We start from the raw sequence: 27,578 nt of genomic DNA on the forward strand, positions 1-27,578 counted from the left end.
GTCTAGTTTTGCAGAAAGGTCTGGACAGATGGCACACAGTGGCGGATGGCCCCCCCCCTTTCACAACTGGTCGGCGGCGGGATCCAGCCAGGACGCCGACCTGGACGCCAGGTAAGGGCACAGCAAGAGGGAGGGAGCAGGGGAGGCCGGCAGACAGAGGACGCGAGGGCTTGCGCACGGGTGACAAACCGCATGGTAGGGTTTTGGGGTACGGAGGCATGGGGGTGGATGGAGGGGAGGTGTGCATTGACAAAAGGTGCGTAAGGGAGGGGCACCAGAGTGGGCCCGGAGTCGCCGAAAGCGGCGCGGAAGGGGCAGGGATAGGAAGGGACCCATAGAGGAGAATAAGGAGGGGACTAAGAAAAGCCATGACGTCTCGGTGACGGAACTGCCATACTCGGGGATAACTAATTCCTTGGGGTCCACCTTACGCTGGCCACCCCAGAGAAAATCTGTACGGGTGAATCTGTGGATATGCTGCAGGTATGACATAGGGGGCTACGGCAAATGAGGTTGGAGGCCGCGGGTAGCCATGACCATCGCGAATGGGTCGGCGGCCTTCATGATCATCGGCAGTGTATACGGCGTAGAATGTCTCCACAGGGTAGGCTGCCTTCTTGATCATCGACTGGGTATATTGCGGGTAATAGCCTGACAGGTCCTTCGCATGGTTCGGATAGATGGACGAGATCAGTAGGGTCCGAATAACGTACGGGGGTTATGCCTGGTCACACTATGAGGAGGAGTACTGGGCGCGGCTATCTTGGTACCTTGACGGTAAATGGGGAGATGGATACCGAGCGATACCAGCAGACGATGCAGCGGATGGCGTAGGGAACGGGTTGGAAGCACGCTGGGTCTGCCATAAAGGCCCGTGGGGCCAGACAGTGCTGCATGTCTAGGCACGAAGGCTCGGAGTATTCTGGCAGTCACCGTTGGGGCACCGCTATGGGGCGGGTTTTAAGGGGCAGGGGCGGCAGTCTGAACAGGGTATGCAGGGCGGAAGGGCACAAGGGTCTCTAGGAGAACGCTGGTACACCCCGTACACAGGTCCTTTTGGACAAATTGAGGCGTCTTAAAACGCAGACCGTAGACGCAGCTTTCGGGAGGGTTCGACTCGGTTTCGAGGGCCCCCAGTCCGCTAGGTGGGCCGACAATTTGGAATCTGCTACACCCACGGGGACAAAGTGCGAGCAGAACTGTACAAAAACAAAACCCATGGTAGGTCCGTTTACCCTTGCTAATCGATCATTTCCCCAATTGGGGTGGTGCCGCAACAGGACCCGGGCAATGCAGGTTGATCAACCACCTCGCCTGGCAGGAAGGGGCATTGGGCAATGACTTTGTAGCGGCTGTTTTGACTTTGTTGGCTTCCTCCTCGGTAGATGTCGCACAGGAATCTGTTGCCGCCGTGGGGGCTGGGGCCCTCAGGGCATATGCGAAAAAATCAGCCTTTCGTTTACTGCCAGTTTCACGCAGAGGATTATCAGCGGCTGGGCATCCAGCTTGAGGTTTCCATCTTTGTAGACAAACCACGGCACATGGGATGTTCCATTCCTGTGCCCTATTTGAGAGTTTTTAGCTCGTTTGAAGTGGGGTTTTCTTTCAGGGCGCACTGGTACAATGACGGTGACACTCTACCTGGCTGACTTTTCCTGGTAGGTGTAAAATAAGTAATGGTGTCCTGGAAGTTGCACTTCCAAATGATGTTTATTTGGTGAATGAAGTACAGAGATAAGAAACCCACAACCGGTCATCCACAGCTCCCGAAGTAACTTCCTGAAAGAGCAGTTACAGGCAGCCACAACGGAAACCCTGGAATGAGCTGACCATTACGAAAGTACACAGAGCGCGGGGAAGACGCTCGGGGAATTAAATTAACAGCACGTGAATAAAAAGTCGCTCTTAAAGGGAAAGAGCGACTTGTTACCTTAACAGTAGGCCAATCCGGCTCTGCGGACTGTCAGCGGCAACTGACAAGTTTTTAAGAGCTCATGGGTTACCGGGGGGTGCTCCGGGCACTAGAGAAGACACAAGGTCCCAGTACGGGGTTATCATATATTAGTATTGAGTTGGATGCGGGGGCTCTGGAGGCCCGCTTGCCGATGGACGAATAACTGAACATACGGATGGTGACCGATGGGTTGCTGGCCACAGGGAAGAGGGACGGTTAGGATGGGGTGCAGTGGTACGGGTTCGGGGTTGGGGATGTCCGGGGCAGGTTTGACAATGCGGCCGGACCTCGGGAGGCCTAGCGCATGTGGCGCACATTTCTTGGGCGTTCAAAGGCATCCTCATGGCAACGCTGGAGGAAAGTGAAAGGGGACGGCACAAGGGATTCAAACAAGGCAGGAGCAGGAGGCTTGGAGGAGTGTGTCGTTCGGGAACTTTTTACACTGGTAGTGGCCGTGATTTTATGGGCTCGGGCTTGGCACACAGGAAGGCGATCTTTAGAGTGGACAACGTGTCAGTCGTACAGGTGGTGAACAGACAAGCAGACTGGGGGGGCCCGGGTGCGGCAGTTGCAGCGGTTTTTCGGGTGCGGGGTGGTTTGGAGCATGATATCTTGTTTCCTTCCAGGCAGGGGCTGGGAGCGGACTCTGACATTACGGACACCTGGCCTCGTTCACAGTGGCAGAGTTTCCATGGGTTAGTCACGGAGGCGGACAAGGGCAGGACGCCAGCTCCAGGAGGGTTGCGGTATGTAGGGAACAGAGGGGTATGCAGTCGGTGACTGGGTCACTGGCCTCAGCACGCGGGGGGCCTATGAGCAGGCTGGGGTCGAACCTCTTGAGGAGGGCGCAAGGCAAAGGGGGGCCACGGCCGAGAAGGGCATTATCAGTCGGGCTGCTGGCCGGCTTTATCGGGTCCTGCAGCAAACTAGGCCGGGAAAGAAGAAGGGAGAAAAAAAAAAAAAAAAAGGGGGGAGGTTTGCCACGTTCATATCTTGGAGGTACTTCGGGGCATTTCGGATTTTGGAAGTTGCTGGGTGCGGTGGGGGTACAAGGGGTTCAATGGGGGGAGGTGGACAGGAGGGAGCGAGGGGGTGGCAGTGCGGCTCAAATGGTCCAAAACAGGCTCCTAGCGGGGTTGGGACACATTCTTTTTCGCATAGGGCAACTACAGGCGCAGCAAAGTGGGGAGGGTAGAGATTATGCATTTCGGACGTGGGAAGTCGGGCTGCTCCCACACATACATTCGGCTGCGGGGCATCGGGGAAGGGGAGACATAGTGCTAATTTCCTGGCCTCATATATGTGTCTTTTCAGGTGCGGTGGTGGGGCCTGCTGTGGTGGAATTCTCCATATGGATCGTGGGACACTCATTTGTCAAATGGGGAGCGTTACAAGTTTTTCAAAGGGGAAAGGTTTGAATTGGGGTTTGGTGTCACAGTTGTTTCAGGGTTCATGGAACGGAAAGGGGAGTGTGAAGTGGCACGAGTTGTTTCCTATTTTAAACAGCATGATGCAAGGTGGTATGTTGCCCCGATGTTTTGATTATTCGTGTGGGGGGAAAGTGACTTGGGTCGGTGTAACGGCTTGGCATGGTTCAAACACAGGAGGAGGGACCTCTTAGAGAGCAGGCAGCAGTGGTCAGGTTGTTAGGTTCTGTGGTCAGAATTCATGTCTCAAAGGCACTGGAGGGGGGCAGCGCATCCGGCAGCGCTAGCTAAGGCCAGGAGGTAGATTAACCGGGACATGTGCAGTTTATGGGACAAGGAGGGCATAGGGAGACTACAATGTCCAGAGCTTCGGAATGCTGCAGTTGATTTTGTCACAGAGGAGGGGGTGCACTGGTCACGTTAGGGACGGGATTTAGATATCAAACAAAACAGGGTCCCTAGTTGGGGGGGGGGGTCAGAAAAGTCTGGAGCCAGAATTTTCTGAGTGGTGTTTTCCTTAGTAATAGTCGGTAGATCTGTTGACAGTTTAAGTTTATTGGTTGGAGAATGTCACTCCGGGAACACGCAGGAAGGGGAAGGAGCATAGGAAGGTTACATAGATAGTTATTTTAGGAAATGCTAAGAAGTTACACGTTTAATGAGTCAGCAGGGAGGACAGAGTTGGGGGTTTATAAATGGTTGCAAAGGGGGAAACTTTAGGGGTGGGGGGTAAGGTAGGAAGAAAATATTTAGTGAGGTTTAGTTTTGTACGGCACAGGCCAAGGATATGTGTTGTAAGGTGCACCTGTCTTCAATAAAGCGGCCTTTTTCACACTAAACAAGCTAGTTTGTGTTCTGTGCTGCACCCCCCTTTTTGGCCCAAAACATGCCCCTACAGCACAGAAGTAGGCGCGTATACTGATACAGGGAAATAGTTACACCCGGTACACTTCCATTTAATAGAGTGAACACGATTGAATAAGGCTGGGAAAGGAGGCAGTATACCCAAGAAATAACGTTATCTATACGCAGTTTGGATAAGCAGGTTTATTCATTTAGATAAAGCAGGAAGGTGTATTACTAAAGCTGTGCACTGTGTGCGCTGTGAAGATAGTATATTCTTTATCAGATATTTGTCACCCCACGCATACTTTTATCAAATGTCTAAACAGAGAGAACATGCTCAGAATAGGCTGAAAACACAATGTGAATTATCTGCAATAGCAACAGATTTCTAGCTTTCCCCGCACCTGTAATTTGCATTTGTCAGCAAAGGGAATAGATTGACCATTGCATGGGTAAATATGTTGCTGAATAAATGCAGGTAAACAGGAACACGGGGCGGGCTAGTGCCACACCTGGCCACCTGTGCCCCGAGCCAATATGTGGCATATATCAAGTACCCCATGTGCTAATGTCTTTGTGTTATCTCGTATCCCGCGCATCCTCAATGCAGCCAGATCTGTTCTCCCAAAATGTCCGTCCTTCACCGCTTTCTTCCTCCGTACGTGTTTCTGTCGGAAAATGGCAGGTTTCTATTTCACTATAATTACAATATCCAAATCAGCTGTCAATTATAATATACCTCTACAAGAAGTGAGTGCGACCGCGGCTTTGTAATTATAATATCATTTAGAAAAATAAAACATCTACCTCATCATTTTCAAGAGCTTACTTGTGTGCACTTATACAAAATAGAATTCTTTTCAGGCATGCTTTCTCCTTGGACGCTCGAGTTGATAAACGGGTGAATAAAAACAAAACACCATTTCAATAAAATATTAACTTAAGAGCGCCAAAAGGCTCCAACGACCGTGGCGTTGTAAATTGCCCCCGGGACCTGGTCCATCCGGGGGCTGAATTAAACGAAGCACAGGAGCCCGCGCTTCGTTTTTTTACATTTTCGGCCAGATTCATGCACCCAGCGCGAATTCGGCCGATTTAAAGAAACAAAAAATGATTTTATGGGCCCTGGGGTTCCTTGTGGGACCCCCTGAGCAGGCCTAGGGGGTCAGGGTGTTTCTACCCTGCCTCCCTTTCCTGTTTTACGCATTTGTTTTTTTGTATTCTTGTGCCTCGCTTCTACCGAGGCGCAAGATGGCTGCCAACACTTCCTGGTTTGGAGTGTTGACAGCCAATTAGCATGAAGCTTGTGATCGGGAGGGTGCGCGGATCCTCCGTGCCTCTAGATAGCACTATCTTTATTTCTTAATTTCTCAAAAACTACTGAACGGATTTACACCATTTTTAAAAAGGACGCTTTCTGAGCCAAGCAGTACCTTTTAGCCAAATGTATTGTAATTCCGTTCAGCAGTTTTTTCTATAACTTTGTCTAAACTTTCCTATGGGAAATTGAATTTTTGAGCTCTATTTTTTGATTTTCTCAGGAACTGCTGAACGGATTTACACCATTTAAAAAAAAAGTCTCTTTCTTAGCCAAGGGCTACCTTTTTGCAAAATTTGGTGTAATTCTGTTCAGCAGTTCGGGCTGTAGCCTGTTCCAAAATGTCCTATTGGAAATAACATGGAGAAAACACATTTTGGGACCCCCCTTTTTTCTCGGCCCCTGCTTGACGAATCACCCCCAAACTTTTGGGATTGGAGCTGACCGGAGCGCCCCACCTGTTTTGAAAATTTCGTGAAGATTCGTCATCCGGCGCTAAAGTTATTGGGAAAAGAATGTTACGAATTTCCTATGGATAATAGGTCCTAACTAAAACTACCTACTGGCGACCGCCAGTAGGTAATATATATACGTATATATATATATATTCATAGAAGGGTTTGCCTTTTGTGGGATGCACTCGAGATGGATGGATATAGCACAAAGGAGATGTGGCCCCCAACCTCCAGACAGTTCTTGCGACGCGTTTCGGGCCTTGCGCCCTTCTTCTCTGGCAACTGTCACACAACAAACAAGCGCCACTGCCAGGTGATTCCTTTAAATAATTTATTAAATCACGCCCTTGTGGGCCGGCTGATATGCCGTCTCAAAGCATCCTGGGCCTGGTAGTTTCAATGTCAATTTCAAACCCGTGTGGGTTGCTTGTTACAATTGTGAATTTTCGAAAGTTTCTTGCTGCATGGTACACGGAGACAAACAAACTCCTTGATAGTGCGCATCCATTACTCACGCACTTGGCTGCCCCAATAAACAGCCGCGGACCCGCTGTGTGTGGCGCGGTGGTGCTTCCCTCGACCTGGCGGGCCGGAATATATTCATAGAAGGGTTTGCCTTTTGTGGGATGCACTCGAGATGGATGGATATAGCACAAAGGAGATGTGGCCCCCAACCTCCAGACAGTTCTTGCGACGCGTTTCGGGCCTTGCGCCCTTCTTCTCTGGCAACTGTCACACAACAAACAAGCGCCACTGCCAGGTGATTCCTTTAAATAATTTACAAAATCACGCCCTTGTGGGCCGGCTGATATGCCGTCTCAAAGCATCCTGGGCCTGGTAGTTTCAATGTCAATTTCAAACCCGTGTGGGTTGCTTGTTACAATTGTGAATTTTCGAAAGTTTCTTGCTGCATGGTACACGGAGACAAACAAACTTCTTGATAGTGCGCATCCATTACTCACGCACTTGGCTGCCCCAATAAACAGCCGCGGACCCGCTGTGTGTGGCGCGGTGGTGCTTCCCTCGACCTGGCGGGCCGGAATATATTCATAGAAGGGTTTGCCTTTTGTGGGATGCACTCGAGATGGATGGATATAGCACAAAGGAGATGTGGCCCCCAACCTCCAGACAGTTCTTGCGACGCGTTTCGGGCCTTGCGCCCTTCTTCTCTGGCAACTGTCACACAACAAACAAGCGCCACTGCCAGGTGATTCCTTTAAATAATTTATTAAATCACGCCCTTGTGGGCCGGCTGATATGCCGTCTCAAAGCATCCTGGGCCTGGTAGTTTCAATGTCAATTTCAAACCCGTGTGGGTTGCTTGTTACAATTGTGAATTTTCGAAAGTTTCTTGCTGCATGGTACACGGAGACAAACAAACTCCTTGATAGTGCGCATCCATTACTCACGCACTTGGCTGCCCCAATAAACAGCCGCGGACCCGCTGTGTGTGGCGCGGTGGTGCTTCCCTCGACCTGGCGGGCCGGAATATATTCATAGAAGGGTTTGCCTTTTGTGGGATGCACTCGAGATGGATGGATATAGCACAAAGGAGATGTGGCCCCCAACCTCCAGACAGTTCTTGCGACGCGTTTCGGGCCTTGCGCCCTTCTTCTCTGGCAACTGTCACACAACAAACAAGCGCCACTGCCAGGTGATTCCTTTAAATAATTTATTAAATCACGCCCTTGTGGGCCGGCTGATATGCCGTCTCAAAGCATCCTGGGCCTGGTAGTTTCAATGTCAATTTCAAACCCGTGTGGGTTGCTTGTTACAATTGTGAATTTTCGAAAGTTTCTTGCTGCATGGTACACGGAGACAAACAAACTCCTTGATAGTGCGCATCCATTACTCACGCACTTGGCTGCCCCAATAAACAGCCGCGGACCCGCTGTGTGTGGCGCGGTGGTGCTTCCCTCGACCTGGCGGGCCGGAATATATTCATAGAAGGGTTTGCCTTTTGTGGGATGCACTCGAGATGGATGGATATAGCACAAAGGAGATGTGGCCCCCAACCTCCAGACAGTTCTTGCGACGCGTTTCGGGCCTTGCGCCCTTCTTCTCTGGCAACTGTCACACAACAAACAAGCGCCACTGCCAGGTGATTCCTTTAAATAATTTATTAAATCACGCCCTTGTGGGCCGGCTGATATGCCGTCTCAAAGCATCCTGGGCCTGGTAGTTTCAATGTCAATTTCAAACCCGTGTGGGTTGCTTGTTACAATTGTGAATTTTCGAAAGTTTCTTGCTGCATGGTACACGGAGACAAACAAACTCCTTGATAGTGCGCATCCATTACTCACGCACTTGGCTGCCCCAATAAACAGCCGCGGACCCGCTGTGTGTGGCGCGGTGGTGCTTCCCTCGACCTGGCGGGCCGGAATATATTCATAGAAGGGTTTGCCTTTTGTGGGATGCACTCGAGATGGATGGATATAGCACAAAGGAGATGTGGCCCCCAACCTCCAGACAGTTCTTGCGACGCGTTTCGGGCCTTGCGCCCTTCTTCTCTGGCAACTGTCACACAACAAACAAGCGCCACTGCCAGGTGATTCCTTTAAATAATTTATTAAATCACGCCCTTGTGGGCCGGCTGATATGCCGTCTCAAAGCATCCTGGGCCTGGTAGTTTCAATGTCAATTTCAAACCCGTGTGGGTTGCTTGTTACAATTGTGAATTTTCGAAAGTTTCTTGCTGCATGGTACACGGAGACAAACAAACTCCTTGATAGTGCGCATCCATTACTCACGCACTTGGCTGCCCCAATAAACAGCCGCGGACCCGCTGTGTGTGGCGCGGTGGTGCTTCCCTCGACCTGGCGGGCCGGAATATATTCATAGAAGGGTTTGCCTTTTGTGGGATGCACTCGAGATGGATGGATATAGCACAAAGGAGATGTGGCCCCCAACCTCCAGACAGTTCTTGCGACGCGTTTCGGGCCTTGCGCCCTTCTTCTCTGGCAACTGTCACACAACAAACAAGCGCCACTGCCAGGTGATTCCTTTAAATAATTTATTAAATCACGCCCTTGTGGGCCGGCTGATATGCCGTCTCAAAGCATCCTGGGCCTGGTAGTTTCAATGTCAATTTCAAACCCGTGTGGGTTGCTTGTTACAATTGTGAATTTTCGAAAGTTTCTTGCTGCATGGTACACGGAGACAAACAAACTCCTTGATAGTGCGCATCCATTCCTCACGCACTTGGCTGCCCCAATAAACAGCCGCGGACCCGCTGTGTGTGGCGCGGTGGTGCTTCCCTCGACCTGGCGGGCCGGAATATATTCATAGAAGGGTTTGCCTTTTGTGGGATGCACTCGAGATGGATGGATATAGCACAAAGGAGATGTGGCCCCCAACCTCCAGACAGTTCTTGCGACGCGTTTCGGGCCTTGCGCCCTTCTTCTCTGGCAATATATATATATATATACGTATATATATATATATATAAAAACACAATTCAAAATAAAACCTAATAGACATTAAAATAGTTGGTGCTGCTGTCATGCCTTGTACAAGACATCATAAATGACATCACTGATTCACTGATGCAGTGCAGGGCCTAAAAGTTTAAGAGACAAAGGGCCTCATTTATATGTTGGCGGTCTGTGTTCTGCATCGTAACTGTGATAGAGTTTACATACCATGAGCATGAAGGTCTGGCCACCCAATATAAATGCAGGCGGACCTTCAGTTTGGCTCAGCCATCACTACTCCATCATTATCATAGCCAAACTTCTCTGACGGCCCGACAGAGTAAGGCCTATCGGAGAAATGCCTACATGTTTGCCTGCCCAATCAGGATGGGTGGACATAAAGCTATTTTATTACTGTCCTTCACCGCCAGGCAAACCCCGCCAGTGAGGGACAGTCAGATGTAAATAATGCTCACCCCACCATGGGAGATGAAGCCCACGGTGAGGGGAACATTAATTACTTTTTATTTTAAATAGAAAAGTCCATTCTAAGATTTTTTTTTTTTTAAATAAAAAAGAATACTGTTTGGTGCAGGGTTGCGTCACGCTGATGCCGCCCTGCACCAAACAGCAGATTGCATTGAGAGGAACTGATGTGATGGTGGTACCTGCAAATGCTTTATAAATGACCTCCACCTTGGTGGTCATTTATAAATTTGTTGGTTGGGATCCCCGCCAGGTCGATTGAGTATTTTCTCTGTTGCCCTGGTGAAATAATGGCCAAACTGACAATTTAGAAATGTGGCCCAAAATCTTTTATTTGTTGGTGGTAAATAACTTTTTATTTTTTTAGGTGGGGTTTAGGGAAATGTTGTGGCATTTCACAAAGACATCTCAGAATACTTAAAGAAGTACTTTTGTAGTACTCGTATGTGTACTTTTACTCGTTGTAAATTGGCCTCAAACCATCGGAAATGGGAAAAAAATGGGAACAAAAATGGGATAATATGATTTGTTCAAAGGACTGTGTGCTCTAAAAATTTACAAATATGAAGATGGATCTTTTGGGCCCAATTTATAGAGGCACGTAGCAGTATGTAAAATACAATTCAGTACAACATTCTCTCATAATAATAAGTGCTTTTCTTCACCAACCTCATTGTGGATTTTTGGTGTTTTTACGTTTTACTTCTAATAGCAGAAAACCACTAATAAACTTTTTTTTATTCATGGATTTGTTTTTAAAATGTTCTAAATTATTTTCTGTCCCAATTAATGTGTTTTCTTCTCAAAGCCATACAGTCCATTGCAATGATTTTGAGATGTGAAATTTTTTGCACTTCTATTAACACCGCAAGTCTCCTTTCTTATGCCTCTTCCTGAGGAGACTTTTCATAGTTGAAGGGCATTTAAAATAGAGACTTCTCTGTCTCTTGCTATTCGTCTGCTTAAAAAGTCTGCAGAAGACCCTCTGGACTTTCATCTTCCTCTCAAATAGGGTATGATTGAAGAACTCACAAAAGTGAAATGCTTGCAGTTCTTCAGACATTCCACCAACTCTACAGGCTGATCACTTCATCCTCAGGAGATGCAGGTGCAGAAGATGGGCTTAGAATTGTTTGCTGTGCATTGTTGTCCATGGCTCAGACCAGAAAAACAGCAGTCACACCAAATCCTAGCTGCTTTGGTCTCCTATTCTTCGCAAAATGGTCTGTAGTCCTCCTTTTCTTGATGTAGTAGACGTTTACCTGAGGTTTCGGAAAATGGAATGTCTGCTAAAATGTGTGTGGACTTTAAAGGAAGTCCTGCCCTTATTACTAGTCATGCTTTGTCTGCAGTTTTCAGTTTTATTTGGCTGTCTGAGTGCATTTATATAAATGTTGAGATCACTATGAACACCCCCTGAAATTGGATCTGATTTAATGTATCGGAATTTAGTTTTTAAAATGTAGTTTTAAAATGTTAAACAGTCCTCAAATGTATTGCTAGTCTGCATAATACGTTTAGAGACCATAGGCCCAGCACATCTTAAATAGCCTCCATGTCCCGCAGTCTCTGTACCAAGACCAAAGACTAAGAAAACGGAGTGACACAGGTTCATGAGTTTCATAATCTCTGTGGTCTTGGTAATGTGACCATGGACTCCAGAAATGGAGTTTGCAGATCCCAGCATATAAAAAAAAAATATTTTTTATTTTCTGACTTTGTGGGGGAGCATCAGGGATCCCTCCACCAAGGCTTGGGGGTTCACCCACATTTGGTTCTGCAAACCCATAATCATATGAATGGATAGCGGCACTATGGAGAAGAATCTGGCAGCTGCCCTTACCTTTGCATAGCTTTCTTGGGTTGCTTAACTTCTGTCTTTCCAACTTCCTCCAGTTTGTCTTAGGTACATCATGGCACTCCCATCCCGAAGCAACTATTGTTGCTAAATTCTTATATGCTCGTTCCTTGCATACATGGGCAGCCCATTATCATACAGTCCTGCTTGTTAACATCACTGTGATACCTGACGTGAGACGTGAGAGAGTGGTGATGAAGAAGACATTTGTGTGTTATTTGATTCACCCTCTATGGCTTCCTGCATCCTATTCTCCTTTCCCTTCGATATTTAGTTCCACCTGGCACTTTCTGTGCAGTTCAGGCACTCCTACATTCTGGGAAGTGGGACAGATTGTTATCAGAACCTCTCACACATTACACAGAAATCTACAGCGAGATTCAGGATGTTTTCAGTTTTGTGATCACTTACTAATTCTGATTGTATATGTTTATTGAATTTCATAGTTTTTTAGGATTTACCACATCATCTGCCATGTACTCCTTCTGTGTCGAAAATTCCTTTTGACCAGGCTTTGCACCCAGCTCCTTTCAGGAGCATTGGGGAGTAGTCACAGGGCTTGTCTGACTGGTATTGCACTTTGGTTAATTTGTTAATTGCATTCAATGCAGATTCCTCAAACAGTGAAAAAGATACTAGTGAATTACATTTTCTGCCCCTGGTTTTCTCTGCCAACCATGGAAGATTGTGCTGAAACCTGAAACAAACAACATAAAAAGATAAACCTAGTACATAACTGCCAAATTTCACACAGATTCATAAAACCATGCCAAATACATAAACTTGGTGTAGTTTGCTGGCTGAGGTCTTTGTTGCAGATTCCTCAAACATCACTAAAGTTATAAGCAAATATAAAATGTATATTCCTTCCCTTTAACTTTGTTCCCCCTTGATAGACTAGCACAAAACGTGTCATACCATTCTAAAACCAATCCTTCCAAGCTTATACTAAATGTTGTGCATATTTGTCATATATTGCCAATGTTATCGACAAATGAACACTGTTTTACATCCACAGTGTTAACACTGCACCCATGATGAATCTGTACAGATTTGAAAATTGTGATAATAAACTAAATGTGCTAAGTCTGTGCTAAATTTAGTGCCGATCCATCATGTGGTGCTAAAGATACTAGTAAATCAAAAATGTTTAGACCCCCCTCTTCAACTTAACCCCTCACATTGGATCTGTTTGAAAGCTGAAATCCCTTCAGTGAGTTTAATTTTCTAACTGCCTGCCAAATCTTATGCAGATTCGAGAAAACAGAGAATATAAGCCAATACAATGTTTAGTGTCCTTCTTTTTAACTTTGCCTACACTTGGCATACATACCCATAGAAAATGTATACTATCAAGCTTCTGTCAAATTTTGTACAGATTCATCAAACTATACTAAAGTAAATTAGCACTAAAAAGACATTTGGATAGCTCTTCGCTCTACTGGATTCCACTCCAGCATTTAATTTCTTTCCGTATCATTGCAAACTTTTCAACACCAACCACCAGTAACTTGATTACCTGCCATTAACCAGATATGAATGGCCTTGCTAGATGTCTGCACTCACACTTTCCATAATGATAAGTCCTGATGAAACCATTGCATTACTACCAATTGACGAAAGATGTGTTGGCTGGCTAGAACATGTTTCACCAGGGAACCCAAAAATAAAAAAATGTTTACTTTTTTTGACTAGGGAAACAATTTGGTGTTGTATTGTGTCTTCTCACAACTGCATTTAACACTTTTTTGCTCCATCTCTTGATATGGATCCCCCTTGATAGTTACGTTTGAAAATACCAAGCGTATTATTAACAACTGAGTGCCTGTGGGGCTATCAATCTGCATGTAAATTTATGTACCATGTGGCAACACTACACCAGTACCATGAAATAACGAGTAAGAGGAAAAACTATGTGAAGCCTGATTTACTCTAAAACCCACCTACTTTGCGTAGGTAGTAATGCATCCTACCGACTCTCTGTGAATTGGATGTAGAGGGAAGGTGACTATGGAAAGTAGGACATTTAAGGGAAAGCTACGTTTTTGCAGGTGGGGAGGGAGCATGGGTGAAGAGGTTTGGCTGCTGCTCTAGGCAAAGCCACATGCAGTTTTTCTTGGAGAATGTTCTGCCTGGTAAAATCAGATCCAGTGTTTTAATACCCAGGAAAGCCTGGTGTGAGAAACCAGACTACTCAGAATCAGCCAGAGCAGAACTCCATATGGTAGTTCCAATCTGACTAACTCATCATCAGGGCCTAAATTTCTGCCAATTGTTTTGGAAATTTCATGTGAAATTGGTTGAATGCAGAAGTATTTTTAATGGTCTAGAGTGAACACACCTATACATTTCCCTTAGTAGTGGGACACAAATTATACACAGTTTTAAATTTAAAGGGAGAAACATAGGATAAGATTACAATAGTCCTTTTTCATCCGGGAGACACAACCTAAATCTCTTTCACCCATCCCACAACACTAGCTAAACTTTCTTTATCAGTCTGAGGTAACTGACACTGTGGAGCTCCTCCTCCCTTCCCTTGCTAATTTTGGTTGACCCAGCAGCCTTGAATCCATCTCAGCCCTTTTGATGATGTCACAAATAGGATCCATATCTTTTCAGAAGAAATCATCTGATTTCTCAATATTTTAATTAATTCCTCAATAGTATATAAGTTTCACACTTTTGTCCACCACACATTCATACCTGGCAAATCCAAAGCTTTCTACTTCTATGCTGCTGTCAGCCATGCTGCCAATAGTGATTGATTGATCAACTAACCACTCACAGATGAGAGCGGTTATATTGTTTCTTTATCAACATGACTGAATAAAAATATTGTAGGATCTATCTGTTGCCCAATGTTTGTGATGTATTTTATCAGAATGGGTACCTCAGTACAAAAAACATGTGGCCTTTGCACAATCCCACCACATGTATGCCTATGTTTCCCCTCTCCTCTTCATCCTCTCCAACAATCATTTAATCCCCCATATATTACTGGGGTCAGGCACCACTATGCCATTATTTAGTAGGAATTTACTTTTTAGTGTGTACAAATTGATGATTTTGCAGAGCACCGCCATAACAATATCCAATCACTTTCTGAAAACTCACAGTTCAGATCCTCTGACCATTGTTGTGCATACATTAAGGTGTGTAAGGCAGTATTCATGTCAAACGCTTCTACAGTTGTGAAACAATATGAGTCGTATCTCCCACTAAACACTTCTCTTCAATTTTCATTTTGACTCCGGCCCCTCCCTCGTCAATGAGCCTCCCTTCCAAAGCAGCAGTTGTGCCAAATGATATATATATATCTGTTGGATGTCATTTAAATACACTCGCCCTTAAGCATGTTCTCCTTAAAGGTAATCCTAAATGTGAATCTCCTTCTTCAATCCACCCTCGGTAACCCTTATCTATCATCCCTGGATTGCTGATAGGATTACCAACCACATGAGTCAGTGGGCAGCGGAAAGTTGTAACTTTTCAGATTCAGACGGCCTTTGATCAATATCGTAGTGTTGGTAAGGTTGTTGCTCTGAGTTTGCCTTTTTCTTCTGACACCCCACACCAAGTCTGCACTAACTTCATAGCTACAACATATATTTCTATGTCCGGGATGCCCAAACATCCTTCCAAAGGAGTTTTGTACATTAATGATTTTCCTATGTGGGGAGGCCTAGTGCAATCTCCAAGAATCTATCTAGTTCCAGCGATAATGCTGAGAGTGAGGAAGCTGAATCAGTCAGAATACAGATCATGCCACCAGCAAACACAGCCCTTTTCATTTGTCCTGCCTTTGAGAGAATGTTGCTTATCTCAGTATTTGCTTGGACCTTCTAACAAAAAGGCTCCATTGGGAGAGTAAAAAGTGAAGTTGACAGAGGGTATCACTGCCTTTTATCACCTGTCTGTCAAACCTTAATATAACCAGCCTGAAATGGGTCCTTTTATATTTGGCTCTTTTTGTCTAGCTAGTTTTAATGTCTCCTCTTTCTTTTTTAATAGTGGATTCTTGTCAGCACATCATGGACCAGTTTATTCTTGATTTGAAATGGGCTTATAAACCTGTGTGTGCCATCCAGCTGTACTAACGGTGGTGTTGTGGGGTCTTCCAATAAAAACTAAATACATCTTGGACATAGATCTAGTTCACCATCCCCTATGCTCCTAGTCTTATAATATTTCAAAGAGATCTATTTATTCCATCTTATAGTTTGCCTGATAGGAATCGCTATTGTTTTTCCACCTTCACAACTCTAACCTCTATCTCATCACATTCATGGGCTCTTTCTGAAGCAATGACCTCTAATTGGTCCACCCTGTCCTCTACTTGTTCTATGAAGCAGTCTGTTTCTGAAATAGATTTGGGGAAATCCTATGTGAGGAATTGGAGTTATTTTTGATATTCATAGATCATTTGACAAACATCACCTCTCGTGCTAGAAGCCAACATGTGCCCTTCCAGGGTTGTGTCTGATCCATCTTGGCTAGATGTGCCACTCCTAGCTGACTCCTCTGCCTGTAGTTGTTAGGTTTTTTTGTGTTCCAAGGAGTTTTTTTATATTTTGAATTTTTACTGGTTTTATCTTCTCTGATGCCTTTTTGAACATTGCAGTGCAGTTCAAATCAATAGCTGCAGTATAATAATATAGTCACAATTAAAGCTTTGACATAAGCTGACCCAAAGGAGGTATATAATGCTTATGAAGACAGACATGCAAGGTTCAGGTTATGGGTAGTTCATTTAATTCTTCAAATGCCAGACCACTGTCCTTTCAGATATAAACCCCATCCGTCTTGTACCAGGGAAAATCCTCCTCTCAATGATGACAGTCATAGTCTGGTGGAGATGCACTTAGTAAGGCTATTGGACTTCTCCTGGCCCTAGGAAGCTGCCTCAGCTTTGCCTAATTTAGTATGGTCTGTGCAGAGTAAGGGATGCCACCACCAACCTCTCTTCCATGTGCTGACTCCTTCTTTTGCTCAATCTGATAATGTTGGATATCCGCTCTGGGGCTCCACATCTGTAGCTGAGCCACGTCAGCATCAATCCAGTGTCACAGCCTTCATTTTGAATTCCTAGTATGCAGGACCTGGGGTCTCCGATTCCATTGATGATTTCTTCTATGTTAGGGTGGCTGCAGCCAACGTGGGCACCTCTAGTGCTAGTGCTCTGGATCCTCTCCCTACCTTGTGTTTCCAACATTTTTGCTCCCATTATTGTTGGATTTGGATGTAGGAAGACCACCCAATGGTCAGAGTTCAGAAAGGACACTTCTACATGGGTCCTTATCGTAGCTATGCCCCTGTATACCAAATGTTATGCATATTTAACAAATGATGCGAAAGTTATAAACAATAACCGGATTTTCAACTGACAAGCTTTACAAAAATGTAAACCCTTTCAAGCTTCCTCAGCCTCTATTTTAGGTCAAGTATTTGAGACTTCTTGTATATACTTTAGTATATACTTTAGCATATAATTATATGTGTATGTACTTTGTGGGCTCAGGCAATCAGCCCTAGGACTTGTCTGCTTCGGCTCAGGGACTTTCTTTTCTGTTCAACTCCCTCTGTTTAACTTACTTGACAAAAAATGACCAGCAGAGATCAGTAAAATACCAGAATTGCTTTCTGCTTAGGGACTTTCTTTTAAAAAATTTCTGGCAACTGCCTCTATTTAACTTTCATGATAGGAAACGACCAGCAGAGGTTAGTAAAATACCAGAATCACTTTAGCATTCTCCAGATTCCAGTCCATAGAAATTGTCTACCACGAGCACCCGTAGACAATAATATTTCTTGCAAGTCATGTATTTTTAGTGATATGACAACCAAAGGCCCTGCTTTTATATTAAAAACAGAGCTTTGCACTATACCGTTTCCCGCTGAAAGGCAATATTTCTCTCCATGTGTTCCCATACCTGGCATGTCACGCAGTTTGGTGCTTACTTTCCCTCCATGTTAAAGAACAGTAGATGTTTCAGCACCCAGGCTAATGTGCTGCATAGCTAAATACATATAAGGTCCCAAAGGCGAGACCAAATGCATTGCAAATGCTTGCTCAAATGCTTATAACTCAAAAACCATTCAAAAGATTTACACCAAACTAACAAAAACATGCTTTCTGAGTACAATTCTGCTTTCAAATCAGGTCTGGTGTAAATTCTTCTGGCTGTTTTTGACTGCATGTGCAATACAATGGTCTTATGGGAGCAAAAATGACCAAACACACCATTTCGAGCCCTCACACCTAAACTTATTTTTACTCTGCATGGAAACAATTGAGATGATAGGCCTAGACTGAGTACATTAAGTGACTTTGGTGTAGATTTATCCACCGGGCCAAAGTTACAGGCTAGTCAAAAAAGGCCTCTTCAGCAAAAGTGTTGCTAAACCATAACTACACATCAATCAATGGCTTTGTAAACCACAACTAATCACCCTGGAGGGTATCCAGGCACTGAAGAAGTGGCCGTTGCAGGACAGATCAGTTAAACAGCCAGGTCTTGAGTGCCTTCCTGAATTGTAGGAGAGAGGTAGAGGTCCGAAGGTGCAGAGAGAGTTCGCTCGACAATTTCGCAGTGAGGTAGGAGAAGGAACGTCCTCAGCTGTAGCTACGGGGAATGCGAAAGGTGTGCGAGGGACAGGTGTCTGGAGGGCTGGTGGAAGTTCATACCGCAATTGATGTAGGCTGGACCTTGGTTGTGCAAGACCTTGAATTGGCATCTCTTCTGTACGGGGAGCCAGTTAAATTTCCTGACGTGAGGGGTGATGTGGGTCCATTTGGGGAGGTCGAGGATGAGTTTGGTCGTGGAGTTCTGAATGGTCCAAAGTCTCTTCAGGAGTGGGTGGTGATTCCTGCATAGAGTGCATTGCGATAGTTCAGACAGTTGGTGATCATGGCCTGGGTGATGGTGCTGCTGGTGTTGCTGGGAAGTGAAGAGCCACTTGAAGATTTTCCATAGCATGCGAAGTGTGAGGGAGCTGGTAGAGGAGACTGCGTTGATCTGGGATTTCATGGTTAGCTTGCTGTCCAGTATTATATTGAGGTTTCTTGCATGGTTGGTCAGTGTGGGTGAGAGTCCAAGTTCTTCTGACCACCACACGTCATTCCATGGGAAGGGGTTGTTATCGAAGACCAGCCCTTCGGTTTGTCTGTGTTAAGTTTCAGGCAGTTGTTTTTCATCGCGTCGGTAATGCTTGTCATACATAAGCAGAAGTTGGCTCTTTTGATGATGGGGTCTTCTGAGCGCGGGAGGATGACCTGGGTGTCGTCTGCATATGATATGATGTTTAATCCATGGGTTCTGATGATCTTGGCCGGTGGGTCATGTAGGTGTTGAAGAGAGTGGGGCTGAGGGGCAAGCCTAGAGAAATGCCATATAATGCCTTTGGGCTCGGAGGTGAACGGTGGTAGACTGACTCTTTGGGTTCTTCCAGTAAAGAAGGAGGCAATCCAATTTAGGGTGTTTCCTTGAATTCTGATGTAGGTTCTTGATCATGGTGTGGTGGGATACAGTGTCGGGCGCTGCTCTGAGGTCAAGAAGCAGAGCAGCTGTTTCTCTTCGGTTGAGGAGGGTTCTGATGTTGTCAGTGGCTGCAATTAAGGTGGTTTTGGTGCTGTGTTTGGAGCAGAATCCAGATTGGGAGGTGTTGAGAAGGTATTTGTTCTCCTGGTGTTGCATGAGGTGGTGATTGGTGGCCTTTTCCAGGACTTTGGAGAGGAAGAGGAGCAAGGAGACTAGATGGTAGTTTTTGGGGTCGTTGGGGTCAGCAGTGGGTTTCTTGAGAAGGGGTTTTACTTCTGGATTTTCCATCCTTCGAGGAAAGTAGCTGAGATGAGAGAGGAGTTGAATAGGGTGGAGAACTTGCTGCCGATCCTGTTGCTTCCAAGATTGATGTGGTGCGGACAGGGTCTGTGGGGGCACCGGAGTGGACGAAGTCCAGGGGTGGCTTCTGAGAGTATGTAGTGAAAGAAGTTAGAGGGGTGGGCTAGGTTTTGAAGATTTTGTAGATGAGGGAGATCTTGTCTTGGAAAAGTCTTCCAGTGTGTCGCACAGTTCTTGTGATGGGGTGATGCTGTTTTCGGTGGCAGTGAGGTTGCAGAACTCTCGAACGATGTTGAAGAGTTCTTTGCTGTGGTTGGAGCTGGCTTCAGTGTGGTCTGCAAGGGTGTTCTTTTTAGTTTCTCTTAGTAGTTGGTAGTAGTTGTTGAGGGCCTTTTTAATGGTGGTCCTGTCTGCGGTCTCCTTGTTGGTGCACCATTTCATTTCTATTTGCTTACAGTCACATTTTGCAACTTCCAGATCTTTGTTTTACCATCTGGCCTATTTGGTAGATCTCTTGCATCTGCTGGGCCTGATGGGGGTGACATTGTCAGCACAATCTGTGATCCAGGTGGTGAGGTTTCTGACAGCCTGATCCAGGTTGGGTGCGTTTCAGGGTGGGAAGTGTTGAGGGCATTGGGCTTCTGGCTCTCTGATACTTTGCACCTGCTGCAGTAAGGGGTGCTAGAAAACTTGGGGGTGGTGACGGATATCTTCAACTATGGTTTGAATTTGTGGCAGAGTTTAACACAGTCGTGACAGAGCAGTTGCATCCAAATCTTCCCGTTATGGAATATTATGAGATTAATCTTGAGAGAAAGTCTTTCTCTAGACATAGTCACAATGCAGAAACCCACTTTCCTGCTGACCTAGTTGCAGATATGAATCTCCAGGCAGAATTCACCTGGTTGTCTAATGGGACGTTTTTAAAATAGTGTGAAATTGCTTGGGTCTTGGTATACAGTCATCCATAGTTACCATTAGGATAGGTCTTAACAAGAACTGTAAGCATGGTTTCATTTTCATGACATTAGTGGTGGCCAAACTGATTACAGCACGTAACTGTAATAGCAACAACCCTTTTCACCCATATGCTGGTATGCCGAAATGTGTGAACACTACATGTTTGATCAAGTTCCAGCCAAGCAAACTGATGGAAAAAAATGTATGCAGGAAGTTTGGCTGAAATATATGGCGAATGAGACACCAGGTCAGCTTCGCTGCGGTTTGTATTTTTTACAGAGATTTGTTTGCTTCACTTACAATGCCATTTACCTCTGCATCAGTCCTTCACATTCCTGATCTAGGATCTGACACTGACTTTTATAATATGATATTGTTTAATTTCTTTACATTATTGGTTCTTTTTGTGATAGTTTCTGCTTTGCTGCCAACAAAAAAAAAAATGCAGGATGAAATAAAACACGTCAACGGCAGAAAAAACATAGCATGCAACAGTTTTGAGATATTTTCATTTTGCACAAATTATAATGGAAATTTATCAAAGCTTTAAATGTCTATACAAAATTGTACCATTACTGTTTCCCAATTCTCAAATTAGTTTATTAGTGATCAACTGTAGGGATAGCAACTCTGAACACCTTTTTTGCAAATAGCTATTTGAATCATATTTTGTTTGGCCCAGTCTGATGGTCACAGGATTAAAAGTCAGATTGTCTGAAGTGCTTGGTGGGTTCAAATTAAACACATTCCTCACAGGGAGCCCACATAAATTGACAAAAATTTGATTTGATTTTCTGGACGTCCAGGCCACTCTAAGAAAGCTGTTGCCTCTTCAGCTTATTGAATGGCTTTACCAACCCAGTCAGACCTGCCCACATGCTCTTAGGTTCAGGTCAGTGTAATAAATTGCATAGTAGCCAATCCAATTACCAATCAGTCTACATACGCGCTGCCCTTCCTGGCATTTGTGTGTGAACATAAGGAGTCTGCTCTGTGGTGGGTAATGTGCTATCCTGACCATCATGTTGCCAGACCCCCTTAACTAACCTAAATCTTGAGTAATGTGTATGTTTTAGCATATTTTCTTTAAAGTTGAGTTCACACTAGATAATTTGTTTAAATGTTGGTATTCCTGTTTTGCAGAGAAATTGCAGCATACTTAACAATGAGACTTCCGCACCAGTTTGTAATCCAGAAAGCATAACTGACAATCCTGACTTGAGTTTTTACCAGCTAATCTACGGAATGACGATAGTGGGAATAATTGTTTTCAGTTTCATTAAAGGTTTTGCTTTCACAAAGGCCACATTAAAAGCCTCTTCAAATCTACACGACAAAGTATTCTACAAGGTACAGTATACATGGGTACTCATGTTTACGAAATTGTGTGCAGACACTTTATGTCTGGTTGTTAAATGTATTTTGGGGTTTTATAAAAACTTTTCAAATTTGTCAATATGTAAACATTAAAGTGCTCTGTTTTGATGATAATCTTCAGCAATCTCATTTTGACCCCAATCCAGTCCTACTGTCCAATGTTTCTCTAGCTCAGAAAGCTGGGATACTTCACAGAAGTAGCTGTTTGCCCTTTACAAGTAGTTTTTCATTCATTCCTTCATTCAAAGCAATCTTTATGTAGCCTTCTTTAAATTAAATCACACGTGATTCAAGGTCCTGGCCTTCATGTTTCTTATAAGTTAATAGTCCCATTACTTACTACTCACAGTCATTACATAGGGCCTTATGGACGTCCGTACTCACTGTGGCAGTCTGAACACTGCCACATTGCAGGCCCGCCTGCAATATTACGAGTTGGACAGTCAGCGGTCAGGTAGCTGCAATATGCTTTCAGTGCCGCTGTGGCACCGCCAAGCATATTATTAGCTACTCTCCGCCGCCCCTTTCATGGTGGTGAGCCTGCCATGAAAAGGGTGGTGGAGAGGCAACAAAGGGTGTTATAACAGGGCCCCCGTGCCACTCCTGGACCTGAGGGGGCATGCAGGGGGGCACATGTTGTGCCCCCTGGAGTTGCAGGCCTGTTCCTGCACGGTGTGACATGCACGCCACACCGTCTAGGAACACGCTGCAGACGCTGTCACAGGCAGGCTGAATGTTAGGCTCTTATGCAGTTTAGAGACCTGGGGGAGTCTGTCCGTTGTTGGAGAGGAGAAGAATTTCTGTCTTTTCTTGGTTGAGTTTCAGGTGGTTGTCTGAGAGCCAGTTTAGGATTTTTATAAGCGTATAATTTAGTCGGCGTATATCATCTAGAAAGGATATTTCCAGGTAGAGCTGGATGTCATCTGCACAGATGTGGTAGGAGAAGTTTGCTTGTTTGAGTAAGAGGGGCACCATGTAGATATTGAAGAGTGTAGGTGGGTGGACTAAGCCTTGGGAAACACCGCTGGTTATAACAGAGGTCTGAAGTTGAGTTGTTTTGTTATTTGTTGAGAGCGGTTATAAAAAAATTATGTGAACCATCACAGAACCAATCCATCAGCTCCAATCTGTTGTTTGAGGGTGTTTAGAAGAAGCTTGTGGTTGATCGTGCCGAAGACCACTGATGAGTCTAGAAGGATGATCAGGGAGCATCGTCCAGCATCCAGAGATTTGTGTATATCATCAGCTATATTCAGTATAGCTGTTTCTGTGCTACATCCCTTTCTCAAGCCCAATTGGTGTGAGTGAAGAAGATTGTTAGTGTCGAGGTGTTGGGTGATTTGGGATAGGACACATTTCTCACTACTTTTTTCCAGGAAGGGAAGGTTTGGGTTGGGCCTAAAGTTGTTGAGGTCATCAAGGCCTGATCCTGTTTTTTTAGCAGTGAAGTGACTTGGCCTAATTGTAGGCAGTTTGGCATATTTAGGGAGCTGTTCATTATCATTGTCTAGAGTGGGGTAGTGATGTGATTGAATTGTTTTCTACCAGGGAGGCGGGGAAGAGGTCTGTGAGGTGGGATGAGGGTTTTGAATTAGCAATTAACTTAGAAATGTCCGTTTCCGTTAGTATGTTGAATATATTTCTTCTTCTGAGGATTCTGAGGGATCCTGGGATTTGGTTGCACCCATCAATCTCAGGTAGAGCGATCACTGCTTGGAAGTCTGAGGAGAGAGTAGGGGAGTTTTAATAATCTGTTATGGGGGTGTGATTCCAGTGGATGCTTGAATTTGACAGTGTCATCAAACAATTTTGCATATTTGTCACAGTGTTCTTTGGAGACCCGAGGGGCTTTTTTGGGAGGTTTGGAGGTCTGTTGTTTAATGATGTTAAGAATTTTTTTGGGGCATTTTCTTTGCGTTGTCTAGAGCTTGCAGAAGAAGGCTGCTATTTCTTTCATGATGTGATTTTTATATTTCCTGTGTTCCTCTCTGAGCTTATGGAGATGGGTTAAGGATGGATTTGTTCGCCAGAGTCTTTCTGCAGCTCTTAGTTGCGGTCTTTCAGTGTTGAGGTCTTTGTTAAACCAGGATATCAAGGGGATGCCTCTAATCCTTATTAGTTTCAGAGGGGCTACGTGGTCTAGGAAGGCTGAATTAGCTGAGTTATAGTGGGTTGAACTTGTAAGTTCATTCGTTGAGAGGTTATTTGTCATTGGGGAAGTAGTAATATCATTATTTATTCTAAAGCAGCCAAGGGAATCTGGCCTATGTTTCTAGTCCACCGGAGAACTTTCTTAGTATGGATAGTGTGTGGTTCTGCCTGGTTTATGTGGAACAGAATGATGCGGTGATCCAAGCAGTCGACTGGGAGGATGTTATCAAAGGTTATCGCTTTGTCCTGGGATATATTGGCATCCAGGGTTGAGCCTCTGGTATGGGTTTGTTCTTTGCAGTATTGGGTAGGTCTATTACTGAGTAAGAGTTCATTTAAGGATTGCATTAGTGTGTTTTCTCATCATTCTAATGGAGGTTGAAGTCACCTAGGATTATATTATTGGAATTGGAGAGTGAGCTGTGAGTTACCAGGTCTGAACCAATGGCGAAAGCGTTGCCAGTCGGGTGATAGAGGAGGTGACATTTTGTTGTTTTATTGTTTTTCGTCATTATAGTAGTGCTTAGATATTCAAATATGCTGTAGGTCAAGGTGTTTGTTTCCGCCATAGTTATGGTATTCTTGTAGATTATACCTAAGCCACCGCCTTGGCGATCCTTTATCTTTTTTGATGATTGAGAACTCAGGAGGGACTAGTAAATCAATGATTGGGTATGATGATTCATTAAGCCAAGTTTTTCTGAAGAATTCAATATTGATGTCGTGGCTGAGCACGGCTTGAGCCAGATGACTTGCATGTTTGGATGCAGGTCTACAGTTTATGAGCAAGCAGTTGATATTTCTGCTGATGTTGTACTTCTGAGCGAGGTGCCCTGGGAATATTAATGTGCTGTACTGGTATTCTGGCAGTTTTTCTAGATGGTATAATGCCTCTCCCGATACCAGTGATCACCTGAATCTTGGAGGTGTTTTTTTTTTCTGGTTGGCGTGCTAGTGAGCTAGCTCTGTCGCCTTATTGTGGGACATCGTGGGGCTTGATTGTTTCCTCCTGTGAGCTTGGTTGTTGAGAGGTACTGTGATCCAGCTATTTGATTGTATTTTAGACAGCTGAAGGGGTAGTTTGGTGATGGAGAAAGGCGAGAGATGTGGGCAATGAGCATCCTCAGGATAGGTTTTCAGGTTCATTAGGGTCTTGTTGATACCCAACATTACTTTCTCGAGTTAACTTTCCATAAGACTTAGTTACTCATTTAGATTGATCGTGGGTATTTGGTTTGGTGATGAGGGTGTGGAGGAGTTTTTCTGCGAGTAGTCAGGTGTGAGGTGTTCTAGATTCTCCTAAGTGGAGGTCAATGAAAGGGTGATCAGAGATAGCACTTGTGACTTCCCTGGTAGGGTCAATGCAGTGAGTGAGTTGTGTGAACATTGTAGTAAGCCAGTCTTCAGTTTGGTGAGGGGTGATGTCTCTCAAGGTGTGGAGGGATGGAGAGGGGGGTGGTGGTTGATTGGGGCAGGTTATCGAGAGAATAGTTTGGTTGGAGAGAGGGACTGGCGTTGATGTTCTGATCTGTTCTGGTAGCTGAGTTGGGTCTATCTGAGCGGTCTTTGCTCTGGGTGCGAGGGTTTATGTGTAATTTAGTGGGATGTTGGTGTCAGGCACTGTTAGAGAGGAGGTTGACTTTATTACTGTTTTGGTACTGCATAAATATTTCACAGATTTCCTGCAAGGTAAGCCTGTCTGCTCTGTTCCATAGCCACCAAAGGGTTGAGCTTAGGTTTATTTAGTGGCTTCGGTGATTCACCCTAACTAGAAATTAGGTTATTAGTAAAGGTTGGTCACCACTCCTCTTTAACTAATATTCCCAATTTCTTGTGGCATTGATGATGGATAGTTCTCTACATAGTTATTGATAATATGATGGATGTGATTCCTGCCTTGAAAATTATGGAGCAAAAATAAAATGGAGTTGGATACCTTGACTATGCATGGCATGGTACCAAAATACCATCTGACAAAAATGTGTAGTCCTTCATTTTGTTTACAAAAATATCTACCAAATAGAGTTAATGTCTGAATGCACTATCATAAAATTCAAATTCATCCGGAGCAAACAACTTCTCTGTATCCACAGGGAACCATTCAAAATAAGAATATATTGGTTATCGATAGACTGAAAAAAGTGTATGGGATAGAAGAAAAAGAGAGATATTGAATATCGCTGCTCTGACTTTTATGCTGGTTGCTGACATGTACTGGTTCATTGTGGATATCTAAAAACAAGATTGACATATTTGATTACTTATCACCTTATAGAAGCACCTAAGATATTCTACAACAAATCATGAGCCATAAGAATATCCCTATGCCTCACAGTCTTTGGGATATTGGTGGGACTAAGACATCCTCGAACCTGAAACACAAATAATATCTATGTAGCTTATCCTCGATCCCATCTCTGAGAACTCACCTAGTTTTTGCTTTAATGAGTAAATAGTCTCTGGTTTTGATCCACATTCAAGGCTATTTCATAAACTTCACTGTAACAAGCATTTATTACAAAGATATATCTCACACTCGAATTAAATAGTCACTTTCCTGAGCACATGCATGCTAGGAATAGGATACAACCCTGAAAAAGTGCTTTACACTATTCAAGTTTGTTTCTGGAACATAATTATACTCCTTAGAATGCTTCTCAGTATTCGCCTTCAACTTTAAACATGCTTTCAAAAGTAAAAAAGACAACCCTGTGGGTTTTCATAATGACTGGAATCGAGGTCCTGGCTGCATCAAAATCGTGTCAGGACTCGCTATCAAGGATGCTGCAGGCCATGGGGAAATGTGTACTTTATATCTTTCTAGTGGCCACTTATATTTTCAAATATCATAAGGGGTATGTGGCCTTATGGGAAATGTAGTTTCTGTGTTTGGCCTCGGCCGCCTCTGTGTTGTGCATTCTCCAAAGATGCAAAGTCTGTCACCAAAACTTTCACGGAGTGTTGCTGACGTTCCCAATGCACTGCCAGCCTTTCTTTCCCCAATTTGAGCATAGAGCGAATGGGTTCAGAGTATACTGATCGACTAGTATACGAGTGTGAAAAGTTAAGTCCGAACCACAGATCATAACAGTCACTAATAGAAAATCTAGACCCAATTAGACAATATTTTTGTAAACAGTATTCAGGGCACAAAATGTATTTCAGGCAGTATTTGTTTGCATGGTATTTGGGCATACAACCCTGGTACACGTGATATATTACACTGTGAAGGAGTTCTGTGAGGACTCCTGTTAGCTTGTGAGTAATCGCGATTTATTTAGTAACTCTTTCTTTGACCTGGAAGGATAAAATGATTTTTAGACCATACTACCTTTCCCCTTTTGATTGTGAATCTAGCAGTGTGTTTCCCAATATTGAAATACAAATGTATTCTAAAAGGAAATGTATGTCAAATTGTTCATGATATGTGCTGTATATTATTGTAAATGTTAACAATGTTGTTGCCTTAAGGGAATAACTCAACAGAGAAAC

General features: G+C 44.5%; 1 protein-coding gene across 2 annotated transcripts in view; it reads left to right on the forward strand.

Annotated features, from left to right (window-relative positions):
* The window catches only part of LOC146776281 (ATP-binding cassette sub-family C member 12-like), a 1,395,717-nt gene that overhangs the window by 962,858 nt on the left and 405,281 nt on the right, over positions 1-27,578 (forward strand). For both annotated transcript variants that reach the window (XM_085639684.1, XM_085639683.1), the window contains exon 21: positions 21,702-21,908. In XM_085639684.1, coding sequence (XP_085495810.1) covers positions 21,702-21,908 — 207 coding nt within the window. The remainder of the gene's footprint in view (positions 1-21,701; positions 21,909-27,578) is intronic.

This window comes from Triturus cristatus, chromosome 12 (assembly GCF_964204655.1).
Source record: "Triturus cristatus chromosome 12, aTriCri1.1, whole genome shotgun sequence".
Classification (NCBI taxonomy): domain Eukaryota; kingdom Metazoa; phylum Chordata; class Amphibia; order Caudata; family Salamandridae; genus Triturus; species Triturus cristatus.